The sequence below is a fragment of the Tyto alba genome, unplaced genomic scaffold, assembly GCF_018691265.1.
Source record: "Tyto alba isolate M040663 unplaced genomic scaffold, T.alba_DEE_v4.0 Super-Scaffold_23, whole genome shotgun sequence".
Classification (NCBI taxonomy): domain Eukaryota; kingdom Metazoa; phylum Chordata; class Aves; order Strigiformes; family Tytonidae; genus Tyto; species Tyto alba.
The window spans coordinates 12,023,218-12,044,834 of NW_024881297.1; the positions used below are offsets into that span (position 1 = coordinate 12,023,218).

The window sequence follows — 21,617 nt, forward strand, 5'->3', positions numbered from 1 at the left end:
GGTTGATTCTAGCAGTGGCAAAATGTGAACCATTATTTGAATGTAATTACTTGGTCTTCTGTTGAAATAGGAAAGGGAAAACAGTTGTACATGACCATGTTGCAAAAATAAATGAAACATATTTCAACCAAATTCTCATCTGTTCAGAAGGTTTTTAATGTGTCTTTCAACACTGGGTGCATTAGGTGTCTGTTGTAAGGCCTTTTTATGTTATCAGGGGAAGGTAATAAAGTGATTTAAGTGTTACTAAGAAATGTTCCTGACATTCATGCTTGGTCCTATAACTGGAATTGAAAAATTACTCTAGATGATGAATTCTCTCTAGAACTTATTTTAGATAAGAGGTACAAAAAATGACATAAAATTCTAAGGGATGAAAAATTATCTGGAAGATATTTCTGCCTGTTTTATAGATACCGTACTGCAATCTGTAGTTTCTTGTTAGTTTTTTCATTATTTTGTAGGTTGATGACGTTAGTGTACCATACGGAATTGTAACCAGTGCTTGTTTACATTTCTCATTACTTCTTGATATCTGACATGCATTATACCACGTGGGTTTGTCTTTCTTGCTATTCAGTGCTTTGCCCTGAATTCATTATTAAGACTAAATCTTAAAATTATTGACAAGCTCTACCCCTTAGGATTAATAAGTAAGCGTCAAATGACCATTTTTGGTGTAATATTAAATGGAATTGTGTGTTATTTAGTAATAAATTGATTAATTGTATATATTCTCAGAAAGTAGGGCTGAATGTGAAAAGATCACTCAACCTGTCCTCTCTGAGAAGTCAAGACCAATGTACCAAAGTTAGTCATGTCAAAATTTTTTTTTTTTTGTAGTTTTAAAATCTTCCAGCAGCGGAGACTATACATTCCCTATATGCAAACTATTTCTACTGTTTTATTGTACACTTGGTGCTTAACAGAGTTGTATGTTGCAGGTAGCTTACAATGATTTGTATAAAATACATCTTCAAATATACTCTGTATTTCTTAAAACAAGAGCAACTTTCCATTGGGTTTCTTTAGGGATCTTGATGCTAGAGCAAAGAGTGAGAGATACCGTGCATTGTTCCGACTTCCCAAGGATGAGAAATTAGATGGACACACAGACTGTACTCTCTGGACTCCATTCAACAAAATGCATATTTTGGGTCAGATGTTTGTTTCTACAAACTACATTTGCTTTACTAGTAAAGAAGAGAACTTGTGCAGCCTTATTATACCACTTCGAGAGGTAAGTATTTGTATTTGAAAATTTATGGGGCACATAAAGCAATATCTTACTGGAAATTGCATCCTAGCTTTGATGGTTTTTTTCATCCCTTTAATCTCTTGTGAGCATACTATTCTGATGTGTTCTAAGTAATATTTAATGACTGTGTATCTTAGTTCAAAGGTCTTACTACTAAAATTCAGAGGGAGTTTTCTCTGTCAGTTTTTACAACCCTTATGAGTCCTTCCTCTCCCATAATTTGTATTCTGATTTACAGCGCCATGCTACGTTTTTTTGTGCCTCATAGGGAGGGACAGACGATAGAACTAACTAGATTGATGAGTGGAACTTGTATTAAAGAATCTGTCAGTAAGAGTTGCTTTTGTCAGATGTAAAAAATCTCATAAGCCTAAAGATTTGAATTGTCTCTTCGCACAGACTTGAAATCATTTATTCCTGTATTTGGAAAATATTTGTCAGCATTTTACAGATTGGTGTGCTTCCCTTTTTAAAGCTGGCTGCTTAAAGCAGATGTTCAGTAAAAAGAATTTAAGTATGTTAGAATAAAAGAAAAATATGTTAGGGAGGGTTATGATTGACTTGATTTGTGGGTTAATGGAAAAATGTGTAAAGTAAGTCTTGGAAATAGTAGCAAAGCTGATGTAACTAAGGACAATTTGGCTTGACTTGAAGAATCATGGAATATTTCGAGGCACTGTTTTCCCCCACAAATCATTAGGAGTAAAACCAAATGGTATTTGTTTGGAAACTTTGAAGTACAGCTGCTCCTCTATGTGTTGCAATGACTTCGGTTATTTGAGAAGAGACATTCAATTACGGTTGCACTGTTTGTTTGGAACTCCAAGGAAACAACGGTCCTCCAGGTAAAGTCATGGAGGAGGAGAACAGAGCCTGCATTTAACAGGACCTTTTTTCCTGGATGCAGATTCAGCAATGGCTTTTGATAACCACAGCCACGGTGGCATGGGATTCAAAGCAGCTCTAAAGCTTTAAGAGAAAGAAATAGCCGAAGGAATACGTGCTTTTGTGTGAACAGGTTGTCTCAGCACCAGCAAGGAGAACAGTAACACACTGGGTAGTGTCAGTCCTCAGAGCAGCTGATCAGTACCCTTAATAATTAAAGGGAAGCTTTCTATTTAATTAAAGCTTTGGGTCAGATCCTAACCTAATTCCAGTATTCTGTGATATCCTGGAGACGTTTTGACAGATGAGAGCATAACAATGCATTGATTCAGAAATGATGATCGGAAAAAATGATTTTCAGTGACTGACTGCACTGCTTGCTGCACGCAGTAGGTGAAGTCTCCAAGATCAGCACTTCAGATGTGTGTGTGTGTGTGTCTGCTTGAATATGAAATAAGTGGATATCAGCTCTCATTATAGCAGAGCATGCTTGCTGTAATGTCTGTCCAGTGCTGCTAGAAGTTGTATGTCTTTTGTGCTGATTATGTTCAAACCGTGTTTAGGTGGAACAGAAGAATAACATAGGAACACTTTTTAGCTAATTTCAGTATGCTTTTAGTGAAGATCCTTTAAGTTAACGAATAAGTAGATTTGTAGTTAACAGGAAAATTAAAGGAAACTGGAAGGATAAAGAAGTGGTTTAGTACCTGAGCTGTGCATTGCAGTCTTTAAACACATCTTCAAAGAAAATATGGTGTGAAAAATGGTTATCCTATGCTTTTAGTTAAAGAGAGATTAATATTATAGCACTGTCTTACTACTGATCTCCATTTTAAAAAGGGTTTTAAAAAAAAGTCGAAAGTAAAGGTCCTAGTAAACTGAAGTGCGCCCTCTTCTATTCTGAAGGCAACAAGACAGTTTTCATACCTAAGAAATTGTTTAAAGTCGTAAAAGGAGTGGTTAAAAATACTTACAATTGTGATTTGTGTTTTGTTCAGTGTATGAACTGCACAAACTTGATTGATTAGTTTATTTGGTTTTAAGGCTAATGATTGGTAATGTTTAAAACACACAGCTGATACATAATCCATCCACAGTGTATGGCTTATCCCTGAGATTTCTTTGTGTTAACATGCTTTACTGAAAGCTCAGGGAACTAGTGCCCTGTACTCAGTAGACTATGGTGTAAGTACTGTTTACAGGTTGGAGTTCAGTTAGATTAGTGACCATTTGACTAACAATTCAAGGCCAAACAGAAACCTCCACCTCACATGGTTAGATGTTTTCCTTTGTAAGGAAAGGCCTGGGGTTCATTTCTCTTTGTTGCAGGTTTCTCTGTACCATGAAAATACGGTTGCATTAACAGTTGTTATCACAGTATGCAACTATAATACAGTAGAACAGGAGCATTACCCCCAAAATGGCTTGTTCACATACATTAGCAACAAAAAGTAAACGGAAGTGTCTATTGATTCAGTCTGTACTGATGTTGGAGAGCAGGAGAGAGATTCAGAGGTCCTACAAATAAGCCCATAGATCTGCATCCCACAGAAGAAATTCCGTTTTACTGATTCTTTTAAAAAAAAGCCTGAGGAAAATAAACTAAGCAGTGCAAAGGAGTTCTGCTGGAGAATGTACTGAAGCCAGTTGTTTGAGGGATGACAGTGTTCATCTTTCAGACTTGTAAGTCCTTGTATCTAAATCCTCTTCTCCCACAGAGGGATGTCCATAGTGATTCGATATAAGGGGGAGACATGGGTTTATTGTATTAAGGTGGTTTCTTAGACCAAGCAACTTGATTAATCAAAGATCTTAAGCTGTAGCTGCTGTCTCTCCCTAGGTGACAATAGTGGAAAAGGCAGACAGCTCCAGTGTGTTGCCCAGCCCATTATCAATCAGCACGAAAAACAGAATGACATTCCTCTTTGCCAACTTGAAAGACAGAGACTTTCTTGTACAGAGGATCTCAGACTTTCTGCAACAAACCACTTCAAAAATATACTTGGAAAAAAATATTTCTGGAAGCTATATCAGCTCAGATGATGAGGTATGTGGCAGAACGTGAATTCTTTACTAGAAGGGGATTGTAACTGGTGGGGGGGAAAGAGAATCCAGGGAAAAACCTTTAAGTTTTTGATAAAGCTAAACCTTTGTACACAGAAGTGTTACCTGTTTTGTGTTAATGCCTTTAGATTCCTTAAGCTGAACAGTTGAAATGTTACAATTAGGATATCTGTTTTTTTCATGTTAGACCTAATACAAATCATCATTGCTGTGAAAGAGCTACTCTTAACTCCTGCTGCCACATTCTGAAATTAATGTATCTTGTTGAAAGTGTCATAGTTAACTTTTTAATAATTTGAAGGAATTACTAGTTGATATGAAACTTGTTATTCAAGACTTTATCTGCTAAATCTCATCCTTTGATTCTTCAGAAAATGATGTCTGAGTTGAGCAAGTTTGCATGTGCACTGTTAGCAAACTTTTGAACTAATGAAAAAAGAAAACTAAACAAACCAACCCTGTCTTGGACATCAGCTGGCCCTATTCTGAACCACCTCCCTATTTACCTGTGCAAAGTAAATGGTTCTTAAAAGATATGATTAGATACATTTTTCTCAGGCACTTTGAATAGCAAGACTTCTGCTGAATTCCTCAGTTTTTAAGTATGAAATTTTTTGTGCTTCATATCACAATGTCATCAGATCTGTTAAACCCAGCAGAGTTTAGCAGTTCAGATCTCAAAGCAGAAAAGGCTTCTGTGGTGTATTGTTTTGGTTTTATGTAGGTAGATCTCTCATTCCAAGTCTGTACTAAGCCATACCTTAGTATTGTGCTGAGTAGCCCTACCCTGTCTGTCGTGCAAATCTTAAAAGTCAGGTTTATTTATTTGCTTTGTGTTCATAGTGAGGTATAGTTAGTGTGTTGTTGTAGTGGTATACCAAAGCACGTATGCGTATATGTATAATGCTGAAACTTTGTCTTGTCTTTTGCCCTAAATGGATCTACATATTCTACCTACTGAATTATAAACAGAAGTTAATAATTGCAAGCATTATTACTGCATTTAGTAATATGACTACATATGTAGACATACATGACTACTAATTTCAATTTCAGGCAAATTTCTTCAAAATATTTTTCTTCCAAATCGCGATCTGACAGTATTGAATTTTATGTAGAACATTTTTTTAAGTGAGTGAAACAAAATAATTTATTTTGTGTGTATGTCTGTATAAACTTACATGCGCATATATATATATGTGTGTGTGTATGTGTACACACACTTACAAATATATGGTATATATAAATCTTATTCGGGGGAGTCAACATTCCTGTGATGTTGACAGGAGACCAAGGGAGCTGGTTTAATTGCCCAGGGCTACTTAAAGTTAACACTACCTTAGCTAATCAAGTCCTGTAATTGGAATTCTTCTTGACAGGGCTGGGAAGGGAGAAGGGGCTATTGAGAAACTGGAAACAATTTTGTGATTCTATTCTGGTTTAATTTCTGCTGTCACATGCTCAGCATGTGAATGTACCTGGCTGATTTAATTTGCTCAGGCTTTGTTAGCTTTTAGTGTGCATAGATTTTGATTTAAAATGAAGTAAAAAGTCCAGACTCTAGCTCAACCCTGTGTCCGTATTGCTTGTGACTGCTTTCTACAGGTGTTTACAAGATCAAATAGTTTAATTTCTGCCAGCCCTCATAAAAGCCTCAGCTCTGAGTCGGAGGGAGAACGACAGTTCAATCTCAATGACAATGGCATTCCAACAGCAACTCAAGCTTTAATGACAATGTATCGGCGCAGGTCACCTGAGGAGTTCAACCCCAAGCTGGTAAAATACACCTTGCAATGCTGTACCTGACTGAAAAAAAGTTGTTAAATTATGATTTTTTTTTAAAATCTGTGTTTCTGACCCAGAAGACTTTCATTCTGCCACAGAGAGTTAAGAGGCAGTGTTTTTCACAGAAATAAAGCATTGAATATTCTGTCATTTTACCAATACAAAAAGCTTCACTACATAAAAAAAGCAGAGTTGGATGTAAATCAAGGAGAATACAACTCTTAAGTTCAACCACTTCGACAGTATTCTTTTAACAGCAAGGTCTACTGGGATAGAAACTCAGAAGTGGGAGGACGCAGCCCGTTAAGAAGAGTGTTGGACTGTAGCCAAGTTGTTTCTTGCTCATTTGGAAAGTTAGGCGTTTGCAGGCTTTTTAGCACTTAGCATTTCAGTGGGACAGAATGTTAGAAAGAGAAGTTGCCTCTTTATGCTTGCCTTTCTTTGCTTTTAGGCTAAAGAGTTTTTGAAGGAACAGGCCTGGAAGATTCACTTTGCTGAATATGGCCAAGGAGTCTGTATGTATCGTACAGAAAAAACCAGGGACCTTGTGCTGAAGGGTATTCCAGAAAGCATGAGAGGGGAGCTTTGGCTACTGTTTTCAGGTAGGTATTCATCTGAACATGACTCCGGGATATAAGCAAAAGCGTGAGGGAAGAAAGGATTTCGAAGATGTTTAAAGGTGCAGATAATAAGCGTCCAAAAACATTTGGAGCAAGTGAGGCTGTGATTGTCAGCAGGCACCAGACTGGTTTAGACCAGTAAATAACCTTTCTCAAATTGACTCAAATAATTAGGGAAGAATATAAAAAAGAACAATGCACACTCTTGTTACCAGTAGCCAACAGTCTAGGGTCTTCTAGGTTTTCAACAACCACCAGCAGGACTACTTCCCGCTTCTTTAATCATTTCTGAATACAGGTAAGCTTTTGGCCTTCACAGCAAGTTGTTGCAAGGAATTCCACAGTTTAAGCATGTTGCATGGAACCACTACCTTTTTCTTCTTTTTTTTTTAATAATAAAAAAAAGATTTTTATCATTTCATTAGGTGCCCCCAGTATGTGAAAAATAGTGAGAAAATATTTCTGTCCATCTTCTGTGCCATCAAGGATTCTCTATATCTGTGTCCCCTTAGGCTTTTTTTCAAAGTTAAAGAATTTTATTAATTTTATTACTGGTTATATGGAAATCCATCCTTACTTCAGGCTTTCTTCATAACCTTTCATTTACTGTATGCCTTGTTTAGCTCTGCCCTTCCCTGAGATAGGTACCCATACCATTTAGGATGTGAGCACACCAGGGACTTTGTGATGACCTAATGATGCTTTCTGGTTTGTTTTCTGTTTCTTCCCTAATAATGCTTAATCTTGTACATCTTCTTTTTGCTGCTGAGTATTAAACAAATGTTTTCAGAAAGTATACACAGGAATGCACAGATCTGTCCTGTGTCTGATTAATAGCAAATTTGGACCAATCTATAATTAGTATTTTCCATGTGCATTACTTTGTGCTATTGATGCTTGATTTCCTTTGCTGCTAAGGTTTTCATTTCCAGAGAAGTTTTAAAGTCAGCAGTGAAATCTCGTAGCAGCCTTATGAGCACGTGATAGTATCCTTAAGATAGGCTAAGTGCTCTGCCCAAGATGACAGAGTCATTTTCAGAAGCAGTGGAAGAGCTCAGGAGTTCCTGCCTCTTGCTTTTGGCTGAGATGGCATACTTTCTACAACCAAACATTAATCTACTTCCTCCTTGGGGCAAGTAGCTTTCTCAGAAGCATGTTTTGAGTTATTTAGGATAATCAAACCCACAGCCAGCTGCAGAGAGGGCTCATGATACCATGTGACTGCACTGCTAGTTTGTTCTTCAAGCCTCTTGTTCCTTTCTGGCTGAAAGACAGGCTTTATATTCTTTCTTTTTTTTTTTTTTTTTTTTTTTCCCTTTTAAACCTTGGTGTAAAATGCCTCTAGAGGAGAAGATAAGAAGGGGTGATGCTTCAGTCACCTAAGCACTTTCTTTTTTTAATCACCCTTACAAAAATAACATTTCATAGTTGCTTTCAAAGTGCCTGTTGGTGACATCCAAGATGAAAGGATGCAGAAGATCATTATACTGGGGTACTGTACCTGCTAACTGTTGCTTTTTTCTTCTGGTTTTAATACTGTTCTCCTACTCCCAGGAGCCATTAATGAAATGGCCACTCATCCTGGCTATTATGAGGACCTAGTGGAGAAATCGATGGGGAAGTATAATCTTGCTACAGAAGAGATAGAGAGGGATCTGCACCGCTCCCTTCCGGAACACCCTGCATTCCAGAATGAGATGGGTATTGCTGCTCTAAGGAGAGTCTTGACAGCTTATGCTTTTAGAAATCCAAACATAGGATATTGTCAGGTAATTGAAATACCTTGGCATTCCTTCAACCTCTGGAATTCCAGTTCTTTCCTTGTACTCCTGTTTCTTCAGTCATATACACAAGTATTTGGCTGTGTAAAGTACACCGATACACGTATAATGCTGTGAGGTAAAGCCTCAGTGCTGCAGAACTACAGTAGTGTTGAGGTCAGAGGGATTTGACACAAGGACCTACTCTAACAGAAATACTAGCAGCGCATGCTGAGAGATGTGCATAGTTTTCTGTAAGTGTATTTTCTGCCCATAAATCTAAAGACTGAACAGAGGATAACAGAGCTGTCTTGATGTACACCTACAGAAAATGACAAGTGGACCCTGAGGGAAGGTTCTTCTAAGCAGGAAAAAATCCCCACTTTAATTGTTCAGCCTTAAATTTTTACCTTCTTACTCAATCTGTTAGTTGTAACAACCCTCCAGAACCTCCTTTACTTTTTTCAATTATGCCATACAGTCATTCAAAACAAAAACTAAAAAACAAACAAAAACAAACAAACAAAAAAAGGCACCCTAGAAGATACCTTACCACTTTGCATCACAACCGTGTATCAATAGAGTTAATGCTGACCAGTGCGTGGTTTTGGAGTTCTTATGTCTGTGATTCAAGTCACTTTAGTGTCTGGTCCCAAATCATTCTTTCTTTTACTTTGACTTTTCACCTGGGCCCTTTTTTTCCACTGTGTTTTTGCAAACAGAAAATTTGAATTAATGAGTATTAAGAAGTCTGATTAATGTCTGACTGTTAAGACTCCTAGATAAAACATAAGTGAAAGCACAAGCAATTCTAACAGATATCATCATAAATTGTTTAATAACATATAATACTGAGTAATAGCTAAAATAACTTTTTGTAAAGGTGGTTTAACAGAGGAACAGTAGAAGGACACTGTGATTCTGGTTCCTAAAGCTGTCACAGTAATTGTTAATAGCCTTGGGACTTGGTCCATGGCATTCAGAATGCTGATTCACAGTTACAGTGAGAATTCAGGCACTGAAGTATTTCATACACAGTAGACAATATGAAAAGGAATACCATAGACTTTGACAGAATTGTAACACTGTTCTGAGTTTCAATTGAAACCTTAGTTGCTGCTTCAAGCAGGTAATGATCGAGCTGGAGTCTTAAAATGTTACAGGATCTGAAATGAGCAGCTAATTCCTTAGGAGGCAAACTGAGAGGAAATTGGTACCGAAATACTTAATTTCTTCAGACTAATAGAGGTCTAGTCAAAGGCTGTAAGCAAACAATCCAGAGGTCATTGTACAATGCTGTGATATTTGTGATGGTATGAAACAGGATATTAAAAAGTCACGTACACAGTCAAACGTGGAGAGTGAGCAACAGCAAGAGACTTCCATTTCACTGTGCTCTGGTTGCTCGTGACTGACACTATTACAGGTATTTGCCTCAGCTCACAGATGCTGTGTCTTGACCTTTTCCTAGGAGCAGAAATCATCGGGAGTGCAGACTGCTCCTGCAAGGAGTGGTACAGCAGCGGCCATCCTTCGTGTGCTATAGGAGGCATTTTGTCTGCATCAGACCCAGATTTCCCAAGAGCACCTATTGGCAGAATATCAGTAGCAGTTTAACTGGATGCTTGCAGACCTGAGTAGGCCCTTGATTACAAAAATAAATCTTGATTTATTTTTTCCTTTAAAAAACAAACAAACAAACAAACAAACAAAAAAAAAACAAAAACAAAACAACCAAACAACCTAGCAATTTCTTGTGGTTTATTTGAGGCTTTCTTAAGCCTTCCTTTGAGCAGTGGGAAAACACTGCCTGCTGTTTTGACAGGAAAATACTTGAACAGTTTGGGATCTGCAGGGGAGAGATGTAGCTAACTTCCTAACCATAGTAATCACTTACCTGCCCAGTTACTGTGCTAGATACTGAATAAGTGGGTATACCAATTTATATTTATCTTTCTTTTAGGCTATGAATATTGTCACTTCAGTACTCCTCCTTTATGCAAAAGAGGAGGAAGCTTTCTGGTTGCTGGTGGCTCTGTGTGAGCGTATGCTACCTGACTACTACAACACAAGGGTTGTTGGTATGTTATGGGGAAATCTTCTAAAATGACAGTACAAAAATTAACGAAATTAATTGGTATTATTTGTATTGAAACAAGCATACATGTAGATGTGTGTGTGGCATAGATACAACTGAATGCTAGTGGCAAGGCAGCTTGCTCAGGAGCGTAGAAGCAATTCCCTAAACAGATACTGCGATAGTTAATAGTTGTTCACTTGGGATTAGATGGCTTTCTAAAGTGGGCTTAAGCAAAGTAAATAAAAAAGACATGGGAGGCTAAAATCTGAATTTTAGATGATCCAGTTATCTGATTAAGGCAAGGTGGAAACCGGAGCTTTGGCAATTTGTAGTAGAAGTCTTTGTGCCTGTTTACCCTTGATTGGAAAAGGCACAAGTATCTGAAATCTGTTGTTGTCAGATGGCAGTTTCCTTGTGTATGTGGAAGTGAATGGCTCTTCAGTTCATCGTGGAAACTGTCTTTACTGTAGCTTCCAAATGCTTGAGAGATGCAATTCAGCCTTAGAAATTATTCTTCCTGGCCTGCTTAAGACACTGATGTTATGGCACAGATGTGTATAACACAAGGTTCTCTTGAAATAAATCCAAACTCTCACAGACAGTCTGGAGAGTCTGGACAGACACCCTGGCCTCCTCCAACGGGTGATGTTGAGAAGTCTTATTCTAATTAGTAATGCTAAGTGCTAAGCCATTATATAACTTCTGTAAGTGCTTGACCAAATTGACCCTTTGTTTACTTTTGTGAAGTATTAAAAAAAAACCCAAACAACCTTATTACAATTCAGTTTGCACATACAGCTCAGTAGTGGAATAGAATCTGTTATTTATCTGAAAGTGAGAAAATGTGTGTAAGCATCATGTAGAATATTCTTAGGTTTTGCATTTAGAGATATATACATATATGTATGTATATATTCTTCCCTAAATGGTGATGTGGTCTGTTGCTCCTGAATTAACAGGCATCCAACCTTGTTTATTTTCAACAGGAGCATTGGTGGATCAGGGTGTCTTTGAAGAGTTGGCTCGTGACTATGTTCCACAGCTTTATGACTGCATGCAGGACTTGGGCGTAATATCCACCATTTCCCTGTCCTGGTTCCTCACTCTTTTCCTCAGTGTAATGCCATTTGAAAGTGCAGTGGTGGTTGTGGATTGTTTCTTCTGTGAAGGAATAAAGGTGATATTTCAATTAGCTCTTGCTGTCCTCGATGCTAATGTAGACAAGCTGCTTAACTGTAAAGATGATGGAGAAGCCATGACAGTCTTGGGAAGGTATTTATGACAGAAAATAAAGTCTTTTTATTTTATTTTTCTCTTCTGCTTACTTTTCTGATTTGTATTCTTCTATGTTGAAATACTTAATTTAAACCAGTACAATATATGTAAATCTTTTACACGCTTATAGTCCCCTTTTACCCATATAAGGTACTCTTTATATTATCTTAAAATAACGTTAAGTGACCAACAAGATGTAAGTTCTTCTTTTGAGACATTCAAATAAACTTCCCAGACCTGGTTATAGAAACTTATTTTGGTTGATTGTTTTAGTGGATTACATGGTTTTTGTTTCTTCATCTTTTGCTTGCTGTCTTTTAAATGCTGCTAAGAAAAAGCCTTGATCTCAAGGGAAATTGTTTGGGGAGTGGATTAAACAGAACTCGGAAGAATTAGATAGGGTCTTGAATGAATAAATTTTGATGAAACAGGAGTCTGATAAATAGGCTGGATTGAGTCATTTAATACAAACTAATACTGCTGAGTGTAACCTCTGATTTCCTCATGTTTGGTAGTAGTGTTTAGTTTTCAAAATGCTGCTGAAACTTTGGAAATTTTTTTTTCCTAGGAAGTTTCATTTGTATAGCCTTACTGAAGTCTGGTTTTCATTTCTTTGGGATTAATGACAACTGTGGTTGTGTTTCTCTGAAGTAAGCCCCAGTGCTTGCTGAGGATCTACGTGTTCTGCAGCTGCAAGGTAGAAGACAGATGATGCACAGCAGCTGAACTGATGGGAGAACAAGCCCTTGAAGCCCCTTGCAGTGAGGCTGGGCAGTGTGTAGACTGAAGTGCACTGACCCTTGTTCCCATGGTGTCATAATACCCTTAGCATATTTAAACAGCCAGAAGCAACAAACCTGTTCAGTAGATCACTCATTTGTGACTAGCTATATTTGAGCTATTTCGTGATAAGGATAATGAATTACCAGGATTACCTTAGTTCTCTTTGAGAAAAAAGCAGTGTTAGAATTTGTCAAATTAATGATGTCAAAAATCATGTAATTTATTAGTAGAGAGTCGCTTGATCATTTTTACATTTAATAATCTATATGTAACCCTTATTCTATTAACTCTCAGAAGGGAGGGGTTTCTCATATTTTTTTTTTTTCCCTACTAGATACTTGGACAGCGTAACTAATAAGGACAGCACTCTTCCTCCCATCCCTCATCTTCATTCACTTCTCAGTGATGATGTAGAGCCTTATCCTGAAGTGGATATCTTCAGACTAATCAGGTCTTCCTATGAGGTAGGATAGGATTTCTTAACAGGAGCTGCCAACCCACACTAGTTCTGCCTTACAGAGGGGTTTGATACTCTATAGTTTGGCTTTGCTTGGAACTGAAAGAACATAGAAGAAATATAGACTCATCTCAGAAGTGTGAGATGGCACAGGGAAGAGGGGTTAGTCTTTCTTTTAATTTTAACCAAAATTTTTAACTGGAAATGTTTTGTATAGAAGTCTGCAGCATCAAAGGAGCAGTCCACAAACATAAAGTGTTTTACAAACAAAAGGCTGAACTTGTAATTCAGAAAAGGTTAATTCTCATCTAAGCTTTTCCATGCTTTTCCAAACTGAATTATTAGTGAAATCGACATGATTTCAGAAGGCCTTTCTATTATCAGTGGAACTTTGTTTCTTTTACCTTTTTTTTTTTTTTCCAGCAAGTGCTGATTATGACCATGGGCTGTCAGCTTCTGTATTGCCATCAAAGTTAAAATAATTTCAAGTGAAAGAGGCTGGTAATAACTGATATCTGTAAAGCACAGGACAAAACCTGCAAAAAAACCCCAAAAATTTGCAAACCAGTTTCATTGTCCTTAAATTTTAAAAATAAGCCATCAGTTAAAATACCCTTGATGATTACACTGATACGCTAATTTTTTATAAAAATTAAAGAATAACTCTTTAGAGTTATTCCCTTTTCATTTCCTTTTTTCCTTCATTTGACTCACAGGGTAAATTAGTATTTTTAGTTCAAGATGCAGGTCCATGCTTCGCAATATGACAGCTGTTTCAGAGGCAATTCCTATGTCCCTAAAACCTCCTTGCTTTAATAACATGATATCTATTTAACAAGAAAGTAGGCAGTCCTTACTGTATTCTACACTGAAGGGCAAACTGAATCAAGTTAAATGTATAGGTCTTTTCCTTCACACAATGTTAGAATGGTGAGAAGGACTTTTATGTGAAATTCTGTTTCCCTTGTATTTTTCTAATTTCTCCATTATGAAGACAGCTTGCATTGGCTTAACTGCTTTTCGATGAATAACCTGACTCCATGCAGAGCCAGTCTGTCTTTTTGGGGCTTATGCAGCACAGGACCTTGTAGCTCCTTCTAGATAAATAACCAGCTGTACTCCAGTATAATTAAGCAAAACAAATAGCATGGGGAGTGAAGAACTGTGAGGAAAGCAGGAGCTTGTGGCAAGGAGATAATTAGTTTCAGGAGAGTCAGTTGTTGGCTGATTTGATTATTTAGGAAAAAAAAAAAGTCGGTAGTAAACTATCAAGATAACAGATGCCTTGAAGGTTTTTTTATTCAGTGACTTATGTTCCTCAATTAGTTGTGTGCAGTCAGGGTTGGGAACTCACTGTTAGCTTTGTTGCAGTTACAAAGAGCAAAATATCAAGTGAGTGTTCCTTTGTTATTATTAGAATTTAAGCTGTCAAAGGTACTTGTTGGGTAACCATCTATCCTTCTAGACATTTGCTGTTTACAAAAAAAAAATAGGAAGATCTACAGCTGAAAGAACATGCTTTTTCCTGGAGTCCTTAGCCCTCCCCCAAGTATGCACACACCACCCCCAAGGGAGGGAGAACCTTGTCCCTTGCAGACTGTCCTGTGACATTTGTAATGGAAGCACAACGAGTCTGAGAACTTGGTGAAGCTGTAGCACTGGCAAAAGCACAATATTTGGATTGTTTTATGAAGAGCTATTTTCCATCATGCTCTGATCCTGTCCAGCTCTTAGGTAATCATGTCAGATGCATGTATGAGAAGTCTCCAGTGAAAGCTGAAGTGATGCAGAGGAATCTTTTGGTAATTAATTGGTACCCCTTCTGATGATATTGAACTGACTTTCTACTTTTAAGAGAGAAACTTTCTTGAAATCTGAGAATATGCATAACAGGTACATTTTAACCTGCCAGTAATGTTTTCATTTACTGAAAATACTTTTCATTAAGAAATCTCTTAATTCAATTTTTCAATTAATTCAGAAGCCATAGAGCCTGATGTTATAATAATTACAATAGAAGTGACTGAAATAATGCACAATCCCTACAGTTTTAAAAGCCTGTGCGTAGCTCCCTAGCTGTCAGTGGAGCATAGACTCAGATATTCAGAGCTCATTATGTGCTTAACTCCTCTGATTTGTGTGTTAGTTAATTTGGAAAAAAATAGGCCCTAAACACTTAAGCTACATCTGTAGTAGTATCTGGATCTAGGCCATTTTAACTAAACAGCTGCCACTCAAAGGTCTGTGCTGTAGAAAGGTTTGACACGGTGTTCACGTAGAACAAGTGACAGGCTTCCAACAGTTCCTTGTATGATTTGAAAGTTAAGATGGGCAAGGAACCACTCCCAGAAGGTAATTGCATGCAACATTCCTTTCTGTAAGCTACATGAGTTTTAGCTATATGGATGTGAACAGACCATCTCACTTGGCCTCTGGACCAGAGAATAAGGTCTGGATTACTGGAAATGTAATTTGATCACACACGAATGTGCTAGCAAATTATCACCTGCATGTAGATGGTGTTGCACTGGAAATATAAATCCATCCTGTATGAAAGCATATCTTGCTATCCCCCTTTAATTTTACATCTGTCATACCTGATGTCTGGCATTATTGTTCCTGCTGGTCATGTGTGCATTTCAAATGCTACAAGCGTTTTCTTGATGGCAAAAAAATTCTGCTTCACAAAAATAAATCTTAAAGATTAGGCGTTCCTCTACATACAAAACCACGTAATATTATTCCTAATAGATTTTCCCTTAGGATACTTCTGTAGTATGTGCAGGAGCTTCCTGAGACTGTTTTGTGTACTGTGAAAAAAAAACTTCTGAAAGTAAGACTTGAGCACTTTAGAGAATCTTCTTGCTAATGGAATTGCATTCTTGATGCTTGGTTTCAGATCCCCGTGAATGTAAGGACTGCTATACTCAGCTGTTAGAGATCCAGTTAATCTAAATATTTTCTCTCTCTGTAGCAATTAAGAGATATTCCAGGACAGGCTGAAATAAAACCCTTCAGAAGGAGTAATGAAACAATCTATTCATGGAGATTTGCCAAGCAATAAATTTCTAACTGCTGAGATTAACGCTTATAATGTGAGGATTTGTGACTTAATAAAGACCTTTCAAATGAAATGAAAATAAGTTATTGGGAAAAATAAAATCTAGTAATGTATTCCTGAAGTCTTCCTAACTTTGTCATGTGTTAGAAAAATGCCTTAACAGCAGTTTTTAAAATATACCATTTGTGGTATATCACATAATTAAATTAATTTCTCAGATACATTAAAGGCAATCTAAGTATTCCAAATATTAATACACAGGCTTTCCTCTCCTTCTTTTTCTCTCTTAAGAAATTTGGAAGTATCCGAGCAGATTTAATTGAACAAATGAGATTCAAACAAAGGCTGAAAGTTATCCAAACCCTTGAAGATACTACAAAGCGCAACGTGGTAAGTGCTGAAATAATGTTCTTTGCAAAGATTAAGGTCAGTCAGTTTCTGAAATTTAAATTAGCTTCTCAATGAGACATGGATTTCAAATCCATAACTGTTAATGTTGTGTTTCAAAAGGTACGAACTATTGTGACAGAGACTTCTTTTACTATCGATGAACTGGAGGAACTGTATGCTCTTTTCAAGGTAAAGCTAAGTGAACATAAGATCATGTGCCTGTAGGAAATGCAAATGTTTATTTTTGATATGGGACTGTGTCTTTTTTAAAGACCAGGTTGAGTCTGTGAGTTACTTACTATCAGGTATCTTATTACAAACTTGAATTAGCTGCTCTATTATTGAGTATACAAAAAAAAAACCCAGCCAGTTTTCAAGAGCTCAGGAAATAAGTCATTCACTAAATTATTTGTCCATGGAAAAAAATAATATACTAATGAAAAAGTGAACAGATAGAGGCTTTTGATCAGTCTTTAGAAACTTACATCTGTCTCTCTCTACCTGACCCAAATTTTAGGAATTTATCACAGAAATAGCCTTATTCTAGTATCTCGGGCAGATAATACTTCCATGTCACAAGAGCTGATTTTTGCCATTGTTAATTCAGTGTCACAAAGTGATGTGTCTTTATGTTGATTGTACAGCAATACCATTAGATCCACAAATTTAAAGGTGAGCAGTTAAAATGCTTTAGCTTCACCTTCATGCATAGTGCCTTAAAACAAGATACTTTCTTCCTCTGTTACTGAGATTTTTTGGTATACCATGAAGAACTTCTTCCCTTTCAATTTCCCATCTGTAATATCAGGTCTTACAATTGTCCAGATCCTGCAGTGCCGTCTTTCAGTCTTCTGCGGAATCAGTGAGACCAAGTCAGACAGTCCACCCTGGCTGATCACTGTGCAGTGCTAGGGTCTCTTTCTTGAAGCTTCTGAATCATTTTGAATTAGACTTCACCGACATCAGCTCCAGAACTTTCACTGACTTCAGTAAAAATGAAAGAGTAGGACTTTATACAGTATTTTTCAGACTATACAGTGCAACAAAAAATCTTTCAAATAAACAGCTATTTTTATATGCTCTGAAATCAAAGATTTTGTGAGACTCCCCTTTCTGACTTGATTGTGTGGTGAGGTTGAAGGCGGTGATGAAACACAACAAGCCTGTGTATATATGCAAGTCACAGCTGCTTACTGCTGTGTTCAAAACAAGTATTTCATATTTCATCTGCCTGGGAGACAGAAAAAGCTTTATCTTCTGTTTTTTGTAGAGGGATGTCTTTTTGTGCTGGTTAGAGGAGAAGAAACCTCTTGTGGATGTGCAAGGGCTAGGTAGATGGAAATACATGTGCTAATCTTGTGTTGTTTTAAGAATGTGTGTGTATGCGAGTCTGGATATTTTTTTTTTTTTTTTTTTTTTTTTTAAATCATTGATAGCAACGAGTTGTTTACAGAGGTGATGACAATCTGACAGCTTTTGCCTTCTGTTCAGGCAGAACATCTGACTAGCTGCTACTGGGGAGGAAACAGCAATGCTATTGACCGGCATGATCCCAGCCTGCCTTATCTGGAGCAGTACCGTATTGACTTTGAGCAGTTCAAGGGGATGTTCGCTCTCCTCTTTCCTTGGGCATGTGGAACTCATTCAGATGTATTAGCTGCACGCTTATTCAGGCTTCTTGATGAAAATGGAGACTTGCTCATCAACTTCCGTGAATTCGTCTCTGGGCTAAGTAAGCAGAATTCACAGCACTTTCAAAATAATCTGACTAAAACAATATATTTCTACAGAGGATCCAGTCCTTCAGAAACAGATGTTCTATCAGCTGCCAATTTGCATAAGTCACCTTTGTTTTAAGAGCTGTTCATGCTACCATTCAGTTCATTCTGTCATGCCTGTGACAGTGATTCCTACTGGGGCTCAGGCTGGTCTCAGTAGGTGCATCTACATTAGCCAGTGGGAGAAGGACCACATGTGAACTGCACATCCAGTAGGGTCTGAGGATTTCCCTGACCACTAACTCAATGCAAAAATGGCGTGCAACGTGTGTGTTGAATGGTTTGATTATTTCTGATCAAAGTATTTCCTTTGGGAAAGTCTTTTGTATGTTCTGTAGTGTTCTTCTCTCAGTGACACTGCATTTTGTCTGCTCCTTAAATGTGCCCTGAAAGTTGGGAATTTATACCTTTTGTCACTGCTACCAGCTCTGGAAAGGGGAGAGAGGCAGCATTTACTCCCTTGATTGTTCAGGAAGACTCAAGAAGTTTATATGCATATACAAGGGGCAGGGGAAGGATAGAGTGAGGAGGCTAGTTTTTTTGCCCCCAAGTAAAAGTGCTTCTTTTCAGAAGCCTGCTGACATCCCACATACCTTCCCCTCACACATGTATTGCACCTCAAAGTATATGCAGTGAGAGGTACTACCTATATCACTTCTGAATTCAATAACCAAGACTGCAGACTAAGAGCGAGCAGGATGGAGGTCACCTGAAAAGGAGAAAGTGGAGGTGCAGGTCAGATAGGGAGGCTGAATGTCTTTGATAGAGATGCAAGTCTTGAAGAAGCAAGATTTCAAGACATGACAGTCAATATTGCAACAAAAGGAATGTGCAAGCCCCAGGATTAATGTGAAGAAGCAGAGATGAAGCAGGAGCTGGCCACCCCTTTTTCTGAGTATAGCAGGAATTATTCCCTGTAAATGACCAACATCTCGCCATCTGTCATGTGTTATTTCATGGCAACCTTCCGTTTCCTACAGCTTTACATTTTCATCATTTTTGAGAAAGTTTCCCAATCTGGCTTTCAGCACCTCTTTGTAACAGTATTTTTAAGCATTAGGGCTCCAAATGCAGCCTTGCATTAAAACCTCTGTACAGCAATGGTAACACCTGTTCTCTCACAGGTGTAAAATAGCTGTGTGACAGTAAAACTGATTGCACACCTCCCCTTCACACCACCCAAAAAAACAGTTCTTCCTATGATGCAATTCTAAATTGTATTTGAGGGACTGTTTGCCAGGTAACACTTACTGGCTTTTTGAGCCATGACCCGTGGATTAACTCTTCTTGCTTCCTGCTTACAGGTTGCTGTTAATAGCAACCAACCAGTTACTGGTTCAGACAGCATTTTTTTAGAACCTGTAATGAGTAATAAGAACAAGAAACAGTGTTGAACACTGGATATAAATGAATGTAAAATGCACAAATGTGGCTATAAGCCAACATGACTGAACTAAAAGTTTCAGTGGGCTAAACAGTCACAACTGCCCATTCTGCAAAACCACATTTTTTCAGAAACTAAGCCCATAGCTTGAAAACTTAAGAAAAAAAAAAAAAGTCAACCCCCGCTGGCCCGTTCTTTGTTTAAGAAGCACATAAATGGTAGCAAGGACAACACAGTCAACAAAAACAACATGGGATTTGTTTGAGCATATTTCACCATGCCCCAGGACTTTTAAAAATTACACAAACATCAGCTGCTTCAGTCTGCCTCACCAACCCAGTGTGCCTTGGCTAGGAAAATCTCAATGCGGAATATCTTCTGCTGGAGCAAGATGCATCTGCTCAACAGGGGCCTGTGTTGCCTTTGCCTTGTGGCTGTCCCAGAAAGCACGGTCAGAGGATGGGCATTCTGGAGGTGACCTGTGGGCACCATCCTCTCTCTTCTTACTGTGTCCAAACAGCAGTGCTGGACTCTGGCCCTGGTTACTCCAGCTTATCTTTCCTAAAGGAAGCATCCTATTCCTAGGCATAGCCCATCTCAGAGGGTGCTGCTTGACAGCTGAAGCAACCATGGCACCTGAAGCATTTCTGTTTCACAGCTCTCTCTTTCAATGCCCTTATTACATATAGCCATAAGTATTTGTTCCCTCAAAGACTCTCTGATGTCACTGACTCCTCCTAGGAGCTGCATGAGGAGGAGGTAAAAAGGGGTACTGTGTGTCCCAGCATGGGCTCATCGCCCTTTCTTCTGTGTCAGCATGAAATCCTTGGGATGTGGAAATGCTGTAATTGCAACTGGGAATCTCCATTTCCTTTTCAGAGCCCCTGCAGCAAGTAGCTCAAGAAATGGAAACAACCTGGCATATTCTTCTGTACACTTATTCTGTGTTGTGTTACCTCAAGTCAAAATCACTTTAAGTGATCTTGATTAGGTTGCTCTAGTTATGGCTCAGAAGGGCTTGCCAGCCTTGGTTATGAGCTGTTTGGAGTAGTCACTTGTGAAGAAGCTCACTTGCACCCCCATACCACACTGGATTATAGCAGGTCAGTTGTTGACTCAGAATCGCAGTAAACTAGAGAGATTTCCACATAAACTCAAAGTGGCCCCCTGCCTCCCATCATGTTTTTGCAATGCTCCCTTCTCAGACCATGCAGCTTTTCCACCTCTTCAGTGAGCGCTGGTGACTGCAGCACTCTCCACAGCCTCATGTAAAAGTCAGCACCACAAAAACTGTCTCTCAAGGAGTACCTGAGTGTATTCTTTTTTTTTTTTCCTCAAAGCAGCTTTCTCCAACCACGGATTCCAGGAGGATGTTCAGAAATCAGCGTTAACCTTACCCCTCCTCCAGTCCTTTTGGGGAGCGAAATGCTGTACAAGCACTCTGCACCCCTCTACTTGTGTTCAAGAGAGGGCCAACTGCAGCCAACACTTTTATGTTGCTACGAAGTTCTGTATTAACAGAATAAAGTTATAACTTGTTTAATTACTTGGTTAATGGCCTCAAAGACGATAGGGAGAAAACTGTGCACATGTGACATTATGCCCAGAAAAGATTTGACGCCTGTGTGGTCTTGATGGAGGGAGAAGTCAGAAAGGGAGCTCAGTGAAGGTTGTTCCTGGTCATGCCATGAAAAGGGGTGTTGGTGGTCAGGCCCTGAGAGAGGGGTAAGAGCAGGTGTGTGTGAGGACATTGGTTGCAGTGTGAAGGTGACAGTCTTCACTGGTGCTGTTTCAGGTAGAAAGATTCAAAGGGTGTAGTTATGCTCTCTTCCAAGCCCAGTTTCTTCTCTCACCGCAAAGTAAATTTAAAACTTCTGGATAAAAACTGGTGATGCATCATCTGAGACTTGTACTGCAAAAAGACAAGGCTTGTTGAAAGTCATTGAAGGTTTTAAGACTCCTGTGACTCCAGAGTGCCAGGAAGGAAGTATTTCTGGTTAGGACTAAGAATGGTCTTCCCACCACCCCAGTGCTGTT

The 21,617-nt window shown here is 38.4% G+C and overlaps 1 protein-coding gene across 1 annotated transcript in view; it reads left to right on the forward strand.

Annotated features, from left to right (window-relative positions):
* The window catches only part of TBC1D9 (TBC1 domain family member 9), a 56,368-nt gene that overhangs the window by 26,697 nt on the left and 8,054 nt on the right, over nucleotides 1-21,617 (forward strand). Inside the window, exons 6-16 of the mRNA XM_042796772.1 lie at nucleotides 1,033-1,240; nucleotides 3,984-4,190; nucleotides 5,813-5,983; nucleotides 6,444-6,594; nucleotides 8,167-8,381; nucleotides 10,336-10,453; nucleotides 11,439-11,724; nucleotides 12,845-12,974; nucleotides 16,320-16,418; nucleotides 16,539-16,607; nucleotides 17,910-18,150. Of these exons, the coding sequence (XP_042652706.1) occupies nucleotides 1,033-1,240; nucleotides 3,984-4,190; nucleotides 5,813-5,983; nucleotides 6,444-6,594; nucleotides 8,167-8,381; nucleotides 10,336-10,453; nucleotides 11,439-11,724; nucleotides 12,845-12,974; nucleotides 16,320-16,418; nucleotides 16,539-16,607; nucleotides 17,910-18,150 (1,895 nt within the window). The remainder of the gene's footprint in view (nucleotides 1-1,032; nucleotides 1,241-3,983; nucleotides 4,191-5,812; nucleotides 5,984-6,443; nucleotides 6,595-8,166; nucleotides 8,382-10,335; nucleotides 10,454-11,438; nucleotides 11,725-12,844; nucleotides 12,975-16,319; nucleotides 16,419-16,538; nucleotides 16,608-17,909; nucleotides 18,151-21,617) is intronic.